The sequence below is a fragment of the Diadema antillarum genome, unplaced genomic scaffold, assembly GCF_040938485.1.
Source record: "Diadema antillarum isolate AM-2024a unplaced genomic scaffold, OU_Dant_1.0 seq00001108_RagTag, whole genome shotgun sequence".
NCBI classification, from domain to species: domain Eukaryota; kingdom Metazoa; phylum Echinodermata; class Echinoidea; order Diadematoida; family Diadematidae; genus Diadema; species Diadema antillarum.
In genome coordinates, this window is record NW_027271924.1 from 143,682 (window position 1) to 161,553 (window position 17,872).

Below are 17,872 nucleotides of genomic sequence, written 5' to 3' on the forward strand. Positions count from 1 at the left end.
TCTTTCAGTGTAGCCAGTGTAGCTAGAATCTGGATAACAAGATATTACTTAATGAACACATCAAAATAACCATAAGGCATATATTGTATTTGGAGAATGTTCAAGCTATTTTGTAGGTTGGACTTACAGTGTTAACACTGCTGACTTCCTTTTGCTTCAAATTTCCTTTAAAGTTGGCCATTGTGAAATCCTTTGAGTTAAATGAAATCCTACTTACCAGTAATCAGTAGATATCTGCTGCTGTCAAATTGTTTTATCGTATGTAGGCTTTACCCAAAAACTTCTTAAACAAGAAGTGAATTCAAATCTAGTAAAGAGATATTTTAATGTTCCATGAAAACTCAAAGCAATTTCAAAGCGATATCATTCACTCATCTGCTTTGCCAGAAATGATTTGCAGTGTTCATATACCATGTCCAGTTTCTGCATGCAGTTTGCTTTCATATCTTTACCTGTTTGTTGAGAGCTTGAGAAATACACTAACAGTGTGTTCTTATGGCAAAGAATCGAACAGACAACTGCTTGTGTAGAGTGGCATGTGTAGAGCCTTATCACAATAGACTGATACCTGATGCCACAGAGGCGTACAATCTGTTAATGTGTCATCAACAATGCATATAATGCAAGCCCACCCAGGGCAACAGCAAAAATGACACTTGAGATTCAAATATTGCTAGTTACTGATTAATTCATGTTTGGAAACCTCAAAGTGCCCTGGATAGAGACTTAAATGCTTGCAGACTTGATGCATAAGAAAGAAAAAAAAAAGTAGAATTTTGAAATTATGCAGGTAGCATAGGTATATGATCTACACATGTAATCACAGTCACAATGGAATGCTACTCTGGTAGTGCAGTCTTAGGGTAGTATGTTTAGATTGGCAGAGTGTAGATTGAAATTATTTGAAATATCTATATTAGTGGTACATCACATAGTTAGATTCCGCCTGCACCATCATTAGTTGCTAGATGCACATTTGTCTGTTCTTTTCTATGCTCTTCGATTGTTGATTTCCTAACAAAGGTTGTTTTCAAAATTTTCTCTCTCATTTGTTCCCTTTCCATTTACTATCTACATTCCAACTAACGGGTTCATTTCATAAACATCTCACTTTAATATGGTGGTGGTTATCATGATATACACTCCACCCCACTTCATGATAATCCATGCTTGCTACTATCATGCCATTCGTAAACACAAAAAAACCAAAAATGCATATGACATGTACATACACACACACCACACACTTACGCACACACGCAATCTCACATAAACCTCCGAACATATGCACAGCAGACAAGCCTGCCCTCTTGAGTCAGCGTTCCAGCAGTGAGATCAACCTCGCGGCGGCGTCTCGGGCTCGGTCACGCTACTCCACAGCCAGCCAGCGGGCCGCGAGTGGGGCGGCGGCTCGCATTTCTAGATCTAAATCCACCTCTAGAGAAAGCTTGGGTAAATCTAACATCTGGCATAGTGTACGGGGCGCCATCACACCAAACTTGACCACGACAGGGCAACGTGACGTGATGGCACACCACATTACATTGGCACACAACTTTCTTTACGCACAGATCACTCTGTGACCGCAGCATATTATGAATTAAAGGAAACAAGCCAAGCAATAAAAAAAAAAATTTAAAAAACAGCTTTCAGAGAATTGTTGCTTGTTCCTCTCTCAAACCAGACATCAATTGTCCATGGAAGCTCAAGAATAGCTTGTCATTGATTGGTCATTCTTGCAAAGTACAGAGATGACATATGTCACGAAGGAAAATATTGCAGTGCCATGCCACATGACCCATCGTCGAGTCAGATTTGGTGTGCTTTGGGCCCCATTCTTTCTAATTGTTTGCCATTAATTTTCCTTCTCAATGACAGATGTTCTTTTTTTTTCCATTTTGCTTCTGATATCTTTCACCTTTTTAAGTAGTGAGTGCAGTAATATCTCACCTAACATCATCTGGAAAGTATGGTACAGTGTGCTAGATTGAAAATCAGGGTGTGCAGTTCTGTGACAGTTTGCACCTTAGTTTAGAGCTTGGTGAAGATTATGAACTGTGTCCATACCAATTGGCAGTGGTGCAGTTTACTGTCAACTCAGTTAAAGATGTTTTAATACAAAAAAAAAAAATGCATTTCATTTGAGGGTGTCCAATCATTGCAGCTGCATCAAATGTTAAAAAAGAGCAAAGCGAAGTATATACTGTTGTTGCCAGTCTAGAGTAGCGGCACTTAATGGCAAGATTTGAAATCAGTGTTATTGCTATGATAGCAAATTGGCACCACATTTGCCAGCTACCCAGCAATTGATGCAAGCACATTGAATTAACACAGCTCCATCACTCATGCGTTTTTTCTGTAGTGTTTTGATATCATTGTTGTCGTTCTTGTAAAAAAAAAAAATAGATGAATAAATAAAGAACACAAAAAAGCTATGCACTTTGAATCATGGAGTACAAAGCAGAGTATTTCTTCTGTCTCTCTCTTCTTTGAACCAATAATTAGTCAATGATAAATGCTGCAAAGTTACAATGGAAAAATGCAGTAGTGCAATGGATGCATATATACAATATTATGTCATGACTTATGCTGACTCATTTGAAAAGAATATTTTGTGAATCCCTTTCTGTAACTTCAGTGATTTTCTATAATTAATTTTTGTGACAGCCACTACAAAGATTATGTTGGCACATTTTTTTAATTTTGTTTTGAGCCAATTATTTAGTAATATTCCATTTTATTTTCTCATATATTGTATCTTCAAAGATTAGGGCAGTCTGTAATATTCTGTAGCGAGAGCTTTCTTTTCCATCCATGTTTATTATTGTTGTTGTTTTTTTCTTGAATGTTAGAACCGCAATGCATTGGACTGAAGGAGATTTGACATTACTAGAATTACAGAAAGTTGTAGTGGTCAAGGATGGAAGGGACTTTAATTTTCTATGTGTGCTTTCTTTTTTCTCCTTCAAGATTTTACATGGTCTTTACTCAAAATATACCAGTTTAGCAGCAGCTTTGAGAGGGTTTACATCTGTGTATTTCCTTCTATGTGAGACAAGCAAGGACCCTTTTTCTTTTGAAAGGCAATTCCCAAAATCATATACATCAATCAAAGTGTTTTCAGTGATCTCACATCATTGATTTAGTCATTGTCACATCATATCTTATATGAGTTATGAAGGAGGAGATGAATTTCATGCATCATTCTTCCATGCTACATTGAAGGACTGTCTTTGATTCATGTGTTCATCTTTTCTAGAGTGTGCTTCCCCTATAGAAGGATTTTTGATAAACATCTTCTTCCATGGTTTTATCACATTGTTTGATAAACCTTGACTTTGCAAGGCTATGTTTATCATATTTATATACATTCTTATTGAAATTTCATAATTGGGAGATTATTTTTGAAATGAGTTGAAGACTATTTGTGGGTGACAGGCGGATGCGTTATAAGTTCCTTCATTCAATGGATGGTATACATTTGGTTCATGGGACGTGTGAATTACATGGTTGGAGTGTACAACATGGTTACTTTCCTTGAGTACACATTTGTGGCATGAGTTGTATGATTTCTACTTCATGGCATCAATTTGCCCCCTTGAGAAAGTTTTGTTAAAGCCCATTCAGACCTACATTTTTATTTACAATGTGTTAAATTATTTCCTTCTCCCCTGCCCCCTCTAGTCTAGTTATTGTTTTCAGTTTCCATTATTTATTTATATTTCTATATTTTTTTTTTGTGCCCTCTTGATTTTAAAGTGTACATTTCTGACTATTGTCCCTTTAGGCACAGCAGTAATCATGCAAATATAGAATGATCCAAAAGAGCAGATTTACATACCTGGTATAACCATAATCTTTAAAACCCCAAACCGTAATTCACCTCCCAACAATTCCCATTCAGAAGGTAAATTGTCTAGCGTAGGCGAAGCCCTTGTTTCGTGTCTCAGGTCTAATCGTAGTTCAAGCAACTTTGTACTACTTCGCTGGATGGGGTCGAAGGTGGTATTGTCATTCACCATCTCCATCCCCCCCCCCCCCCATATTTATATATTTCATTGAACCAATGAAGAAAAGTTTTAACAGCATGTTCTCTATAACTCAGTGGTTGTAGCGGACACATCATGTAAATGTAAACCACATGTGGATATTTAAAGAATATGACGGAGCTGAGCCCCATTTCATTAGAAGTTGCTATGATAGCAACTCTTACTGGAATGGCAACTTCCCAACAGCAGCCAATCAGGAAGCTGGATTCTTGTTGACATCACCATGACAATTGCCATTCCAGCAAGAGTTGCCATCATACCAACTTTTTATGAAGTGGGGCCCAGGTCTTGGGAACCAAATTCTTAAAGTCATTACATGATCCAAGGACTGCATTTAGGAATCAAAAGTCTTTCCCATTCCCTCACATAAATTTGAATCTGCATTCAGTGTAGTGAAGTAGACAAATCTTAAATGTCTCATTGTACTTTTGTTTACCTCCCTGCTTATCACCCAAATTTTTGTTCTCTGGAAGAATTCATTTACTGCACAACCAGTGACCTAGTACAATTCATCGCCTCTTTTTTCAGATTTTTATTTTTTATTTTTTGTTACTGATACCCTGGAGATTTTAAAGAGTATATGTTAAAGAGCAGTTTGCTTGAGTTCTATGTTCAAGTAGTTAAGTGCTTGCTTTAAAAATGGTAATTGTGGTAGTCATTTTAGCACTGGCTATTCATAGCTTCACCATTGATTTCATAGAAATGTTTGTTTTAAAGTCGTATGTAGATCTCCAGCTGTAGTATGACTATGTACACTGTGTCTCTTGTCTTGGTATCAATGAGGGAGAAATATGTTTAAATTTGGCTTTGGGAAATTCCCAAGATCCGTACACTGCACACACAAATCCATTGTGGAGTGTAATCATTGGATAGTTTGCAGAAAATTTTTGATAATTCTCGTCTGTCAGTGAGCCAATTCTGGTCGCAGTAAACATAAAGTGGAGACACTTGTTACTTAAGACTTGCATTCTGTGCATGCCTACATGTATAAGTGATGGGTGTCTTGAAATAGGAAACAAAATGTGCAATCTGAATTGTTCCGAGTTACTCACCATGTTTGGTCTGCCAGCATGCACACCGATTTCAATTCCATTTCTTGTTCCAATGATTATCTCACCTCTTTGCAGCGAAGCGAAGGAAAAGAGGTCTGAATTCCAACTGTCGTACATCTCCCTTTCTCACCCCTAGTCTCTGTAAATCGTCCCTCTATTTACCGTCTTAGATGTGCTGCTTTTTGAGTTCCTTTGTGTTGGTCCCAATTTTCATTATATTTTGTCATTTTATATGATTTTTCGTTTTGTATTCTGCAAGCCTCCGTTTCATGCCTATGAGTTTTGAGTTTATTTTGTTCATTCCCCCTCTGAATGAGTTTTTGTTTTGTTTTTTGGTTGTTGTGTTGATCTATGGCTATACTCGTGAGTTACATGGATGCATTTTCCATACTGAGCTCACATCTTTTTATCTGCCTGCCCATTATGATCAATGACACTGTAATTCATCAATGAAGACGGGGGGATGATTTGGAGAATGATACAATGTCCATCGGGCAATTTGCTAATTGTAAATCTAGCCGTGCCTCATTGTAAAGGGTTCCATGCCAGACGATTGAAGGATTAAACATTGGTGTCAACTTCTAGTGGCATATTACCTTCCAAGTTTAGTGCTATAGTTCTTGTTCTCTGTAAGTATCATCCAGTTATTTAAGATTTTAAAATTGTTCTCAAAATTTGTTTTGGGTGGAAAACATAAAAATGCATAGTTTTTGTAATCTCTAAAAAATTTGCTATTCTGACCTACCGTATTGCTTTGAAATCATTTCAGTGTTGTTACCAGTTGTTTCCACATGATATTTGATAGTGGCCTATGAAATTTAAATGACGATTTCTTCAGCAATTTCGGTCATAGATTTATACATAGGAATGTTAAACATTTCCAGTGGGGGATGATTAAACCCACTATAGGATTTAACTTCACTTCAGTTCATGGGATGATTTCATGTCATTGATATTAGTTAGCATTTAATCTATTACTTCTCTATAAATGCATTTCTCCTTAAAAAAACAAAATACTTAAAAGATAACTGCAGTAATGGCAATATTATAATTTTGTATTTGAGCAGTGACAAGATCCATTCATATACCCAGTAATTTTGTATTCATGAAATATATTTTTCTTGAATATATATGAAATGTATGTAATAAGGGCTCAATGTCGGGCCACCAAATTTCCAGAAAAGTTGTGTTTTCATGGCTCAATCAGGCAGCTAAGATTCAAAATGGATTGTCATGTTTCCTTTAATTTCAGGCCACTAATATTCAAAATTTTAAGATTTTAGGGTCCTGAATTAATTTGGCACCAGAGAAAAAAAGTTACAGTCCAACACTGATATACATTCAAAGGATCAATCAGGTCTATGTTATCATTATTTGTTTTATATCTACTAGAGGGTAAGTTCTGAAGTTTGTGATATATTCTTGTAAATTCTGACCAGATTCTTTTCTCATTTATACTAATTAGTTAATGTCTATCTAGTCACTGGCAGTGACAGTGCATGAAAACAAACCTTTTTTCTTTATTTTTTTTCTTCTATTTTTAAAGCATTTGCTCTATATGAAATACTTGGGGCTCTATGAGCTTGGTCTTTACAGGTGGCTGCCCTCCCCCCCCCCCCCCCCCCTCCCCCCCCAAAAAAGAGTAACATTGTGTGTCTTGGCTCATTGGAATGAAATTGGGTGATGCCCCTTGTTGCCTGTTCAAGCATCAACTCGCTTGTCATTGCAGCTGTGACTTTAATTCTGTGTCTCGTAAACACTGCGGCCTTCATCTTCAAATAGTTTCGCCACCACAAAACAAGTTTGTGAGGCATCGCCGTGTTGCTCAAGAGTACGTCTCGCATTCCAGAATCACTTTCAAGTTGAATGTTTTCAAGCCTGGAAACAGAATTAAGACCAACAAAAATTGCCCCCCCCCCCCCCACCCAATCCACTTGTGTTGATGGCTTTATCTCAAGGCTATTATGATTACCCATTGTCTGCTGCCCTCGAAGATAAGTTGATGCATTTGCAAAACTTAAATGCTGCGTTTACCAAACTGGCTATATCAATATTTAATTGTGACCTAATTAGCCCATATTTTATATATTTGCTATTCTTCCTGTAAATATTTTTTTTTGAGGCCAGGAAAAAAATACAAAATAGAAAGTAAAAGAGGAAACATAAAAACTTGCTAGTATCATTGTTATGTAACAATTTTTCTTGTAATTTGTGTCTGGTTATCTTTATTATCATGTTTGGCATGAAAATATGTCAGTAACACAATTTTTGCTCCCATTTTCCCCTTGTTAACAGCTTGTTTGATATGGTGTTCACTCTATTATCTTGATCTGTATTATACAGTGTTTCATTATCATATTTAGACTCGATGTTTCAATGTCCAGTGACTCATGGCCGATAGAAATGTAACATTTAGCATATTTCAGAATTTTTCAATGTATAGACCGTAAATTGAAACAGTAGAGTGCTGGTGTATTCTTTTATTGTTCTGTTCTGAGGTAGATAATAGGAATACAAGGTTTTCCTTTTCCCACAGAATAAGACAATAACTCTTCTTTCTTCCTTTTTTGTGCAAGCTCAAAGGATTTTTTTTTAAAGGCAAATTCATTGTAAAATTGACATTCAGTGTACTAGATATTTCATAATTTGATGATTTTTCATCCCATATTTATGCTATTCACCTCCCTATCTTTCGCCCACAGCTGCCACACCCAACAGGAACCTACTGCAAACCCCGAATGGTCGGGCGGGCAGAACGCGCTCGCGGATTGGCGTGTCACAGTCACAACGTGAGTGCATGGTGGTGCGATCATTTTTGTCTCTCTGCGATTGCTGGCAGGCAGTCGCAAAAATCTGTGGACAACCATCTTGTAATGTATCAAGTGTTGAGGAGATGGTGGTGATGATGATGATGATGATGACAAATTTTGTAATGATAGCTGAAGGAATAACTGCAAAGATATCATTAGTGATATTGATAGCAAATAATACAAGTTAAAATGTAGAATAATAATAATGGTGATGAGTAAGAATGATGAAAACAGTGTTCAGTTCATTTTGAACTCGTGATCCAGTTTGTATCCAATTTTCAAAATAAGAAAAAGCAACGCCTGAATCGCAGGTAATAATGTGCTGTCAGTTTTTCATGACTGGAATTAAACATTAGGAGGTCGTTTCTTGCCTACTCGGTTGTCAGAAGAAAGATATGGTATTAAGAGTGATGTTCTTAATGGTCTCGACCCACAGCCAGCAGCAGATCAGGCAGCAGATCCAGCTCACCGTCCACCGCGGCCTCGCGCTACTCCAGCGTCCAATCAAACGGCAGGACGAGGAGGAGGAGCGGCATACCGGTGCCCCGCAGCCAGGGGGCCAGTCGTGAGGCCAGCCCCAACAGATTCGGCTATGCTGGCGGTGAGTGCTTGGAGCTGTTTCCTCTCTTCCTCCATGCCCCATCTCCCCCCCTTCCCTCTTCCTCTTCACCCATGCTCTGTGTCTCCTGGCCCCTTTACTGCTCCTTTTAATACTCCTTCTACACTCTTTCCCTCCTCCTCTCTCCCTTTTCACCTTACCCTCCTTTTTTCCTCTTTGCCCCCCTCCCTCCCCCTCTTCATCCTCACTGATGCTCTTTTCTTCCTCCCCTCTTTTCTTTCCCCATTCCCCTCTCTGCCCTTCCTATCTTTTACCTTACCCTCCTCTCTTACTCTTTGCCCCCCTTTCTCCCCTTTACCTCTTCACTGATGCTCTTTTCCTCTCCCCCTGTTTTCTTTCCCCTTGCCCTCTCTCCCCTTGCTATCTTTCACCGCACCTTCCTCTCTTCCTCTTTGCCCCCTCCCTCCCCTCTCCCTCCTCACTGATGATCTTTTCCTCCTTCCCCTCTCATTTCTTTCTCTTCCTCTGCTCTTCATATTATTTTCCTTTGTCTTGTAAAGAAAAAAAAAAATAAGCAGAATTAAAAGAATGGGAGAAGTGGGTATTAAGATATATCTTACTGGATGTTGGCTGATTAATTGTTTCATTCTTTCATCTATGAGCTTGTTTCTTCTCAGTATCGATTCCAGCATGGAGGCACACATGGCATATCATTATAAACCAAGGTGTTTTTAGCGGAACCACAGCTAGGTGGCCAACAAAGACTGCCAACATTTGTCATCATTGCTATTGTCATTGTTGCAGGTGGAGTCCGGGAAAGGAGGCAGAGCGGGTCGTCGCTGGGCCCCAGCCAGAGGGAGCCCAACCCCAAGGCCAACATCATGGCCCAGAGAGTGCTGGGAACCGGCCAGGATGCTGAGGCCGCTCTTGCCGACGCCCTGGTACGTGTCGTACATAGGCCCTGCCCACCCATGTTTTTGTTTTTGTTTTTTTGTTTTTTTGGCAGACATGCCCAAATCTGCACATTTACACCCACTGGTCTCTCACCGGTTTCTAATAGACACACCTTCTTTTTTTTTTTTTAGGTTTTATGAATACATAAATGATACAGAAGTGTCATATAGTCTCCTTCTGGTTTGAAATTAGAAATGGGAGCCATTATTGTAGAGTAGAAAAGAACAAGCTTGGTACCCATCTTCCTCCCTCCCTCGATCAAAATATTGAGATAGTCCTCTGTCTCTCAAAATGAGGTCACCTGGCTCTTCAGTGAGTCTACTAAATAATTGTTTACTCACTTCCCTGCTCCTGAAGTCAAAATTTTTAATCTATTGCTCCAAAAGAGGCATGCTTTATTTGTGTGTGTGTGTGTGTGTGTGTGTGTGTGTTTGCCAAAAAAAGAAGAAAAAATGATAAGAATACAAATATATTCCCTCTTGAAAAGAACCTCATTGTGTAAATCAAAGCCTTGTTTGAAATTGCTCAGCTACATTGTCTCTTTGTCTGTCCAAAAACAATTGATATACCAAAGGCATTCGTTTCCATCTTCCCATCCACTTAATTGTACTATTCTACATGTACATGTAGCTCACACATGTACATGTAAATGTCTATATGAAGTGTGCCATGCTACAAGATATTCAGTGTTTAGATTATGGTGCTAATTCTTCAGTTGTTACGTACATGTAGTTTGAATTCAAAATATTTGACTTATTGATTATAGCGATAACAGTACTATCTTAATCCAGTAGCTATTTTGCTATTGTTAAGTACAGAAAATTACTAGGAGAAAAGCTCAATAGATCCAATTATATTTTAGGACTTTTGCTTCTTGTTGCTTCTTCATAATGTTCATTTTATTTATCATTGTAAATTCTTTATTCTTCTGTTTGAGATTCTTAGAAGCACTAAAAAAATTCCATTAAATTTTCTACGAATTTGATTTATTTTGCTCAGTGCTTCACTTGCTTAATATTACTTTGTATCAATGTACAGTGCATTTCATTTAGAATTATATACAAGATAGCTTTCATGATTTTTGTTTCTTCAGTCATTTGTGACAATACCAATCTTAATGTGTGCTTTTCCTTCATTTGAGCTCAAGTTATCCTTCCTTTTTTTATCATGCACACAGTAATTTCTTGTAAAGAAGCACTGTTATCTCATTTGTCTTTCATTTTGTTTATCTTTCAATAAGTTTTTGTTGCTATTTTTCCCTATGAATTCAAGTTCTCACAAGGTTATGAGAGGTTAGAGTTGCCCTTTTGTTAAGTGGAGTATTACATACAACATGTTAATGACGGTATATATCGGATGACTTCATGACTTGAAATGATACAGAGTTTGTTGGCTGGAGGTTACCACAATTCATCATTGCTTTCTTTTATCAAATTGTCAAAACTGCATGGATTATGTTTCTAGCATTTTAATCATAGGTGAAATCTCTGTTCATTGTGGACTTATGGAATAAAAACAAAATATCAGAGGGATATTGTCTCTGTTACCCACTGTGAGGAATGGAATAAGACACAGCAGCAAACGTTTGTCGTAACAGATTTCTGCTCAGAGAGCCCTCAGAAGCAACTATGGTTACGGTTACGATTCCGATTACTCCGACATGCTGGTGAGTCACTACTGGTGCCAGATGGAAAAAAAAAATATCAAAGAGAGGACAAAAGAAGGAGAAGAAAGGGCACGCTATTCTTATCTTTTATTCATTTTTGATTTCATATATGTGTCCAGTTTGTGTGTTTTTTTCCACCCCCAGCCTCATTTGTATTTTGTTACTCCCCTGTTCGTCTGGCATTGGCTCGTAAGGAATGCGGGTTTCATGTTAGTTGCGATGTGGCATTTTTACTGCATCACCGGCAAGACGAAGTGTGCCCCGTCACGAAATGCATGTGCACTCCCGGGTTCTTGGCTATTTGGTGTTGATGCGCATGCGATTTTATATTTTGATAGCTCTGTGGCGCCAAACTAGGAATGTTGTATGTGGCAGTTTGATTTGTTTGTTTGTTTGTTTGTTTGTTTGTTTGTTCTTTTGGTAATGTGGTCTTCAAAAGATGCGGCTGTGCAGATCTTGAAAGGGTGCCCTCGTATAAAAGTTTAATCGCTGTTTTCGTCGTGAGCAAGAATGATTTATACCAATTGTGAGGATGTTTTATGATCTCATCAGAAAGTAGTTGGTTGTTTTGTTTTTCTTTTCTTTTGGAGTTATTTTGTTAAAGTGAACTAGTTTTGTAGTCTCCCCTTCTCCCCTCCACCTCCCCCCCCCCCCCAAAAAAAAAAGGGGTCACAAATAATCAGGGAATGCGCCTGTTGTGGTACAACATGCATTTTGAGTTGAGTTGAGATTTCTTTTTTTTTTCTTTAAAAGGTTAGTGTTTTGATGACACTGTAATATGCGGAGAGAAGACGTTTTATGGTAGGCAAATAAATTTTCAAGCCTGCTCTAAATTATGAAGGGGAGAAGTAGTCGCCTATTTTCATGCGGCAAAGAAGTATATTGTATATGTTTGTATGTTTAGAGATATATATTTACATCCCTCCTGATTAAAAAAAAAAAAGATTAGCTAGACTAGTCCTTATTGTGAAATCTATGATTTCTGCAGTACTGTATATCCATCTAGGAGTCAATGTGTTGTCGTATGTGCATGAGTGTGTCATTGTTATCCATCATGATATGATTTGAGCTTGTTTTTAATAGCCATGATTGATTTGTCACATTTTCTTTGAGTTGATTCAAGTAATGGTGACAGGAATAGCATTATAAGCATAGGTCCTTCGTATCATACAAGTTATATTCCCCCCCCCCCTCCATTTTACCCATGTTTTTAAATATGACACATTGCCAGTACAAGTGCATCGTCTGTTTTTTAGTTACTTTTAGGAGAGCGCATTCCAGAGAGGAAGATGTGCAGACCTCCCAACCATTCTGAATTTGAAGGAAAGAATCTGTCTTTTGACCATTGCCAGCTCTTGTTTCAAAAGGAATTTCCTGTTTTTCTTGATTTTGATGTGTCTAATTGAAGCATTGAGATATAGATGAAATAATCACAGGTCATGTTGCCTTTTGGGCAAGTAGAAGAGTTGGCGATTAAATATGCGGTAATTCACCTGATGGTGTAGTTTCATTCGATCAAATTTGCATCATCCACTGCACACTTATTGCTTGGAGGGTTGAGAACAAATCAGTGATTTTAACTTGGTATCACCAAACAATTTCTCTGCATCTGTAGAGTACCTTTAGAATATGATTTCAGAGCAACTTGTCTTCCGCTCAAGCGATATTTCATCCTAACTTGATAATCATGATAGCATGCTTTGGGTTGACACATATACATGCACACATTGACATATTTTAGTTTGTTGCTATGATTTGGTGAAGTCTAGATATCATTTTTTGTTTATATACTTGTTTTTTTTTTTATTTCATCGTCCCTCACAAAGCATCGTGATATCTTTGTGTCATAGACTTATATTTTGATCTGTTTAAAAAAAAAACACAGAAACCCATGTAAAAATTCAAACTTTATAAAAGCATGGTCATTGGGCTGGAAGTGTGGTTATTTTTAATATTAAATGCTCAAAATGTTTTCAGTTCTTCCCTCTACATCAGAGACATCAAGGCAAGTAGGAAGAAGAAAGCTGAAGATGACAAACTGAACACCAAACTTGCTAAGCAAGTAGGCCGGCTATTAGAGAGCCTTGCAAATTTGTCTCGGAGATCTGTGTGGAGCAAATTTTTTTTGTCTTTCCACGACCATAATGGTCTAATTGTGTTACGTTCAAATCATATGCACCTACTGAAAAGTATTATGATTAGTTTAAATGCCACTAGTTTTGAAGTGTTTCCCAAGTACAATGCTTTCGCAAGATGTCAGTATGCTCTTTTGGGTTTACATGGCCAGAAACAAATATAGTATCAATTTGTTTTTTATGTTAAGCACAGGGTGTGTAATGTGATAATGATAATGATGTTTCATATTTGTTAAGTGCATAATTATCATCATTGAAGCTCTATGTGCTTGACATAAGAACATGCAATCATTAATGTTGAACTAATGCAAGTGATATTTGTAGCACAGCAGAGGAAATTAATGAGGTCATTTTGTAATCCGAATTACTGTGAATCTCTGACAATGACAATTCGAAATTACACATACCAGATGCCCTCTCGAATGTGAAAAGCCATACTCTAGACTAGGAAAGATTTTTAGGCCCTCTTTGGCTTTCAAACAATAGCTTGTGTGGTCAGAAAATTTATATGTTACAGCACTCAAATTTCCCTGTGACTGTTGGTGATGGTGGTGATTGGACAACATGGTAAGTGTGTCAATGTGTGAGTGAGATGATTATTAACTCTTTGTATGCCTTGAGTGCTGATTGGCACAGAAAACCCTATAGCCTTGTGTACACCGTCCAAAGTCTGTGGCCCTGAAAGGGTTGAAGGAAACGTGGCACTCTCCTAAAGGAAATACGATGAGTTCTGATGGCATCTGCAGAAGAGTGTGAGATCCATTCAGAGCGTAGAAATCCATCGTTTTCCACTGGAATAAAATCTGAATGGTATCGTATGCTTTCAGCTGATGTTCATGAGCATTCCGGGCAGGGGTTTGTTGATTCTGAGGTAGTTCTATCGCCACATCAAACTCTGTGGATTTGCAGCTGTGTAGGAGGCCCAGTAAATTTTGAGAGCTGAAGTTTCTGCCGCAAGTCGACATGGACGCGCAATCATTGCACTCACCAGGCAGTCAAAAATATTACCTTCTGCATCACCCCAGTATTTCTGGACTATCACGGTGTTTTTGTCCAACAATGCACCACATGAGGTGGTCTGTCTCGGTGTAGTATTGGCATCACTGCAAGTTGTGAAATCCAACAACCAGTACTGGCTCAAGAGCATCTTATTCTCCCATCTTCAGAGGTCAGGTTTGTGGCAGAGTTGCAGGTGAATGAATGAATGAATGAATGAGTGAATGAATCTGACGCCCTGATGTTTGTTGGGGAAACATATAAATTTCTTGCAGGGCAGTGCGATTATATTCTTCTCTTTAAAAACCTTCTTTCACACACAGACCCAGAAGGTGATGTTGAGGAAACGCTTCGACAACTTCTCCGATGACGAGAGCGACGCATCGAGTGTGTGTTCGGTAGGATCCTACGGGTCGGGACCAGCCAAAATCATCGAGGTAAGCTGTGCTTAGCATGCTAACCTGCTGTAATATCCCTGTGAATGTCGTTGTGATACCTGGAAATTCTGGCAAGATTTCTCAAGGTGTTTTGAATTCACAATTTATGTAACTAGAATGCATAAAATTCATGTGTACATAAACAGATGTCCATTGATGAATGTGCGTAGGGGGAAAAGTGCACTTATTTTGTGATGCTAACCAGTGGGTTATAATGCATTTACTTTTTGAAATACTCAAATGTTCTTGAACCATGGGACTAAATTTTGCCCACCTTAATGAAATTGGCCTCTCTGTCCAAAGGCCTGCCAGGGCCAATAATGAATCCATTACACTCAGATAAGAAGTGAGAAAGCATGCATATTCACGTGAGTCAGCCTTGCCTCAATGTCTTTCTGTGAGGTGAGAGAAGTAGAAGGGACCACACATGAGAGGATGCAAAGACTTACATTATTATTTGAAGTCATGTGAGAGGTAAGGTATTCTTGGTTGATAAGATGGCATGTATTAATCCCAGCAACTTTGTATCGTGTAGATATCCTCATGTTCCTCAACAGACAGTATGTGCATCTATCTAAAAAAATAATAAAAATAAAAAAATAAAAAATAAATCTTGTTGACCTCATGCCATCTGCATTTGTAGGCTCTGGTTTCAAGAGTATTTTGAACAAATAAAGAGAAGTATTTGCACACACAATAAAAGAGATTATAAGCATTGTGTAAAATTTGAAATACATCTGTACAGCTCTTATTTCACTCTTCATTAGATGAGGTTGTTTGAAGATGTATGAGATTATTTTCTCCGTTTTATTTGACACATCGGATATGGAAATTTGTTTTTGAGTTGATGGCTACCACCATTGTCATTAATCTATCACGTGAAATGTTGTCGCATTTTGCAGGATGTGTCAGAGGTACTGAATAAGATGGCAAGCCCCGCGTGGTCGGAGAGGAAAGAGGGTCTAATAGGGCTGCAGTACACGCTACATAGCAACCGGGCCTTAAGGTAATCCTCGATTCCTCGCAATAATCATGTGTCCTCATTCTTCTCTCATTCCAAGCCAACATCTCTTTCCTGTTCTCTGCTGTCTCTTGTCCAGGAACCTGCACTATAATGCATATATTTCTTTTCTTGCGCTCTGTTGTTGTTATTGGTGATTCTACGTAATATTACTGTAAGTAATGTAAATCGAAAAATGTTCGTGTGCATTTTAATTTTGTTAATTTTGTTAATTTTGCGAGAGCCAAGATTTGCAAAATTGAAATGAATGCAAAAGTTCTTGTCTATGCTATATGCATTGAATGCCAGTGGCAATTTGCAAAAATGTCATGCTGCGAAAAAGGCTGTCGGTTCCAATTCTGGACAGTAAGTACCTGTGAATTTAACAAGTAACTTAGGTAAAAGCCAAATACAATGTAGCAGTACGTTTTCTGAGATCATGTTTGGTGTGTCTTGATGAGAAAAGATTGCACTGATGCCGTTGCGTGGCAGATACTAATAATTAACCCCCCCCCCCCTTTCTTTTCTGTTCCCCTTCAGTCGAAATGAAATCAAGAGAGTGACAGAGCTGTTCACAAGGATGTTTGCAGATCCTCACAGCAAGGTAAGTTCTGCTCTGGAAGTCGGTCGCGTGTTTCGGAGCTGGAAGTATGTTTAATAAACAGCCATCCCTCGCCCGTCATATCCCTCAGCTACAATTGTATGTAACCCTGGAAACTGTATAATTACACAAATGTATGAGCCTTAATGCCTCATACTCCCATGAGTGAAGTGAGTATGAAGTGAAATGATTTGTAAAATTGGATCTTGGCAGACTGTGGCTTTGCGTGTAGACAGGAGGGCTTCAGAGGCGACTGCTGCAATCCCTTTGTTATGCCTCCGCCCGAAGGGTGCTGGAGGCATTATTTCGAACATGAGTTTATCTTTGCTTGTTTGATTGACAGACTTTAAAAATTAGTAATTTGGCCATAGCCTCAGTATCTTTCATATCCATGGCTGTGCATTGTCAGCAGCATAATGAACCGTATTTGGTTCTTTATCATAGCAAGAAACAAAAGATGACTTAAATTCATTCCATATGGCTTTTCCCTTTTCCTTTTTTCCAGGGGTGTGTGATCACAGCACTTATATATTTCCTGTGTGTGAACACCTCCTCCCCTCTATGTATCCTGCTTGATATGAGTATCCTCCAACAAAACATCCATTGGCTAACTGCCCTCTTTAGTTTAAAGGGACTGTACAGTACTGGTTGAGGTGGGGATTCATGTTTTGAACATTCCTAAGTGAGATAATGAAAAGCCTCTCATGAAATATGAAAGAGCATGTAATTTTAAGGAGGATTCAACGTTTATTTGATGAAAATTGGTTTTCAAATGGCTGAGATATCCAAAAAAGTGCTAATAATAAAAGGCGACATGCCACAACTTTATTAGGATCTCTTTGTTTCACGTTGTTTTTGGATATCTCAGCCATTTCAAAACCGATTTTCATCAAATAAACTTTTGATACCCCTAAGAATTGCATGCTCTTTGACATCTTATAGAGTGGTTTCTGAATATCTCACAAAATGTTAAAAGCTGAATCCTCACCTCGACCAGAACTGTACACACCCTTTAAACTTTCTGAAGTTTTTAAGTTACCGAAGTTCGTCCTGTGTCTGACATCATCAGCAATCTTCTACTTTAATGTTATGAGAAATTGAAGTAGCTGCACTCCTCCCTCATTGTAAGAGGCCTGTTTCCTGAGGGCATAACCACAGTCTGTTGTGTCATGCGTTTAGAGAAATATGTTTTATATATTTCTACTTCCTTAGCCATAATTATGTCATGATGGCAATATCCTCTTACATATTTGTGTCAGTTAAAAGCATTTCATGTGAGCTGGGGGGGGGGGGGGGGGGTGGGGAGGGCAGCCCTTTTGAAGTGGACATCAGCGGTGTAAATGAACAGAAATGGTTCATATTAACTCCAAATAATTAATTCTACCTGTATGTACTTACTGGACATATGGACATGATATTGTATTGATGTGAGAAACCTCCAACAAAAGAGAAATTTTTAGAGACTGTCTTCCCTTTGCTGATGTGTGGATATGAACTGGAAATGAACTGGAAATCAGCAGAAATTTAACGGAAACTGAGAAAATTACGGCTCCATGGAAGGACAGTGGTAACAGGGGGAGGAGCTGATTAAATAAAAAAGCAATTGTAATTGA

At 38.3% G+C, this 17,872-nt stretch overlaps 1 protein-coding gene across 1 annotated transcript in view; it reads left to right on the plus strand.

Annotated features, from left to right (window-relative positions):
- LOC139743818 (CLIP-associating protein 2-like) overlaps window positions 1-17,872 on the plus strand; it is a 90,688-nt gene that overhangs the window by 27,330 nt on the left and 45,486 nt on the right. Inside the window, exons 13-20 of the mRNA XM_071654275.1 lie at window positions 1,297-1,579; window positions 6,831-6,853; window positions 7,804-7,890; window positions 8,348-8,512; window positions 9,275-9,411; window positions 14,545-14,658; window positions 15,561-15,664; window positions 16,199-16,262. Coding sequence (XP_071510376.1) covers window positions 1,297-1,579; window positions 6,831-6,853; window positions 7,804-7,890; window positions 8,348-8,512; window positions 9,275-9,411; window positions 14,545-14,658; window positions 15,561-15,664; window positions 16,199-16,262 — 977 coding nt within the window. The remainder of the gene's footprint in view (window positions 1-1,296; window positions 1,580-6,830; window positions 6,854-7,803; window positions 7,891-8,347; window positions 8,513-9,274; window positions 9,412-14,544; window positions 14,659-15,560; window positions 15,665-16,198; window positions 16,263-17,872) is intronic.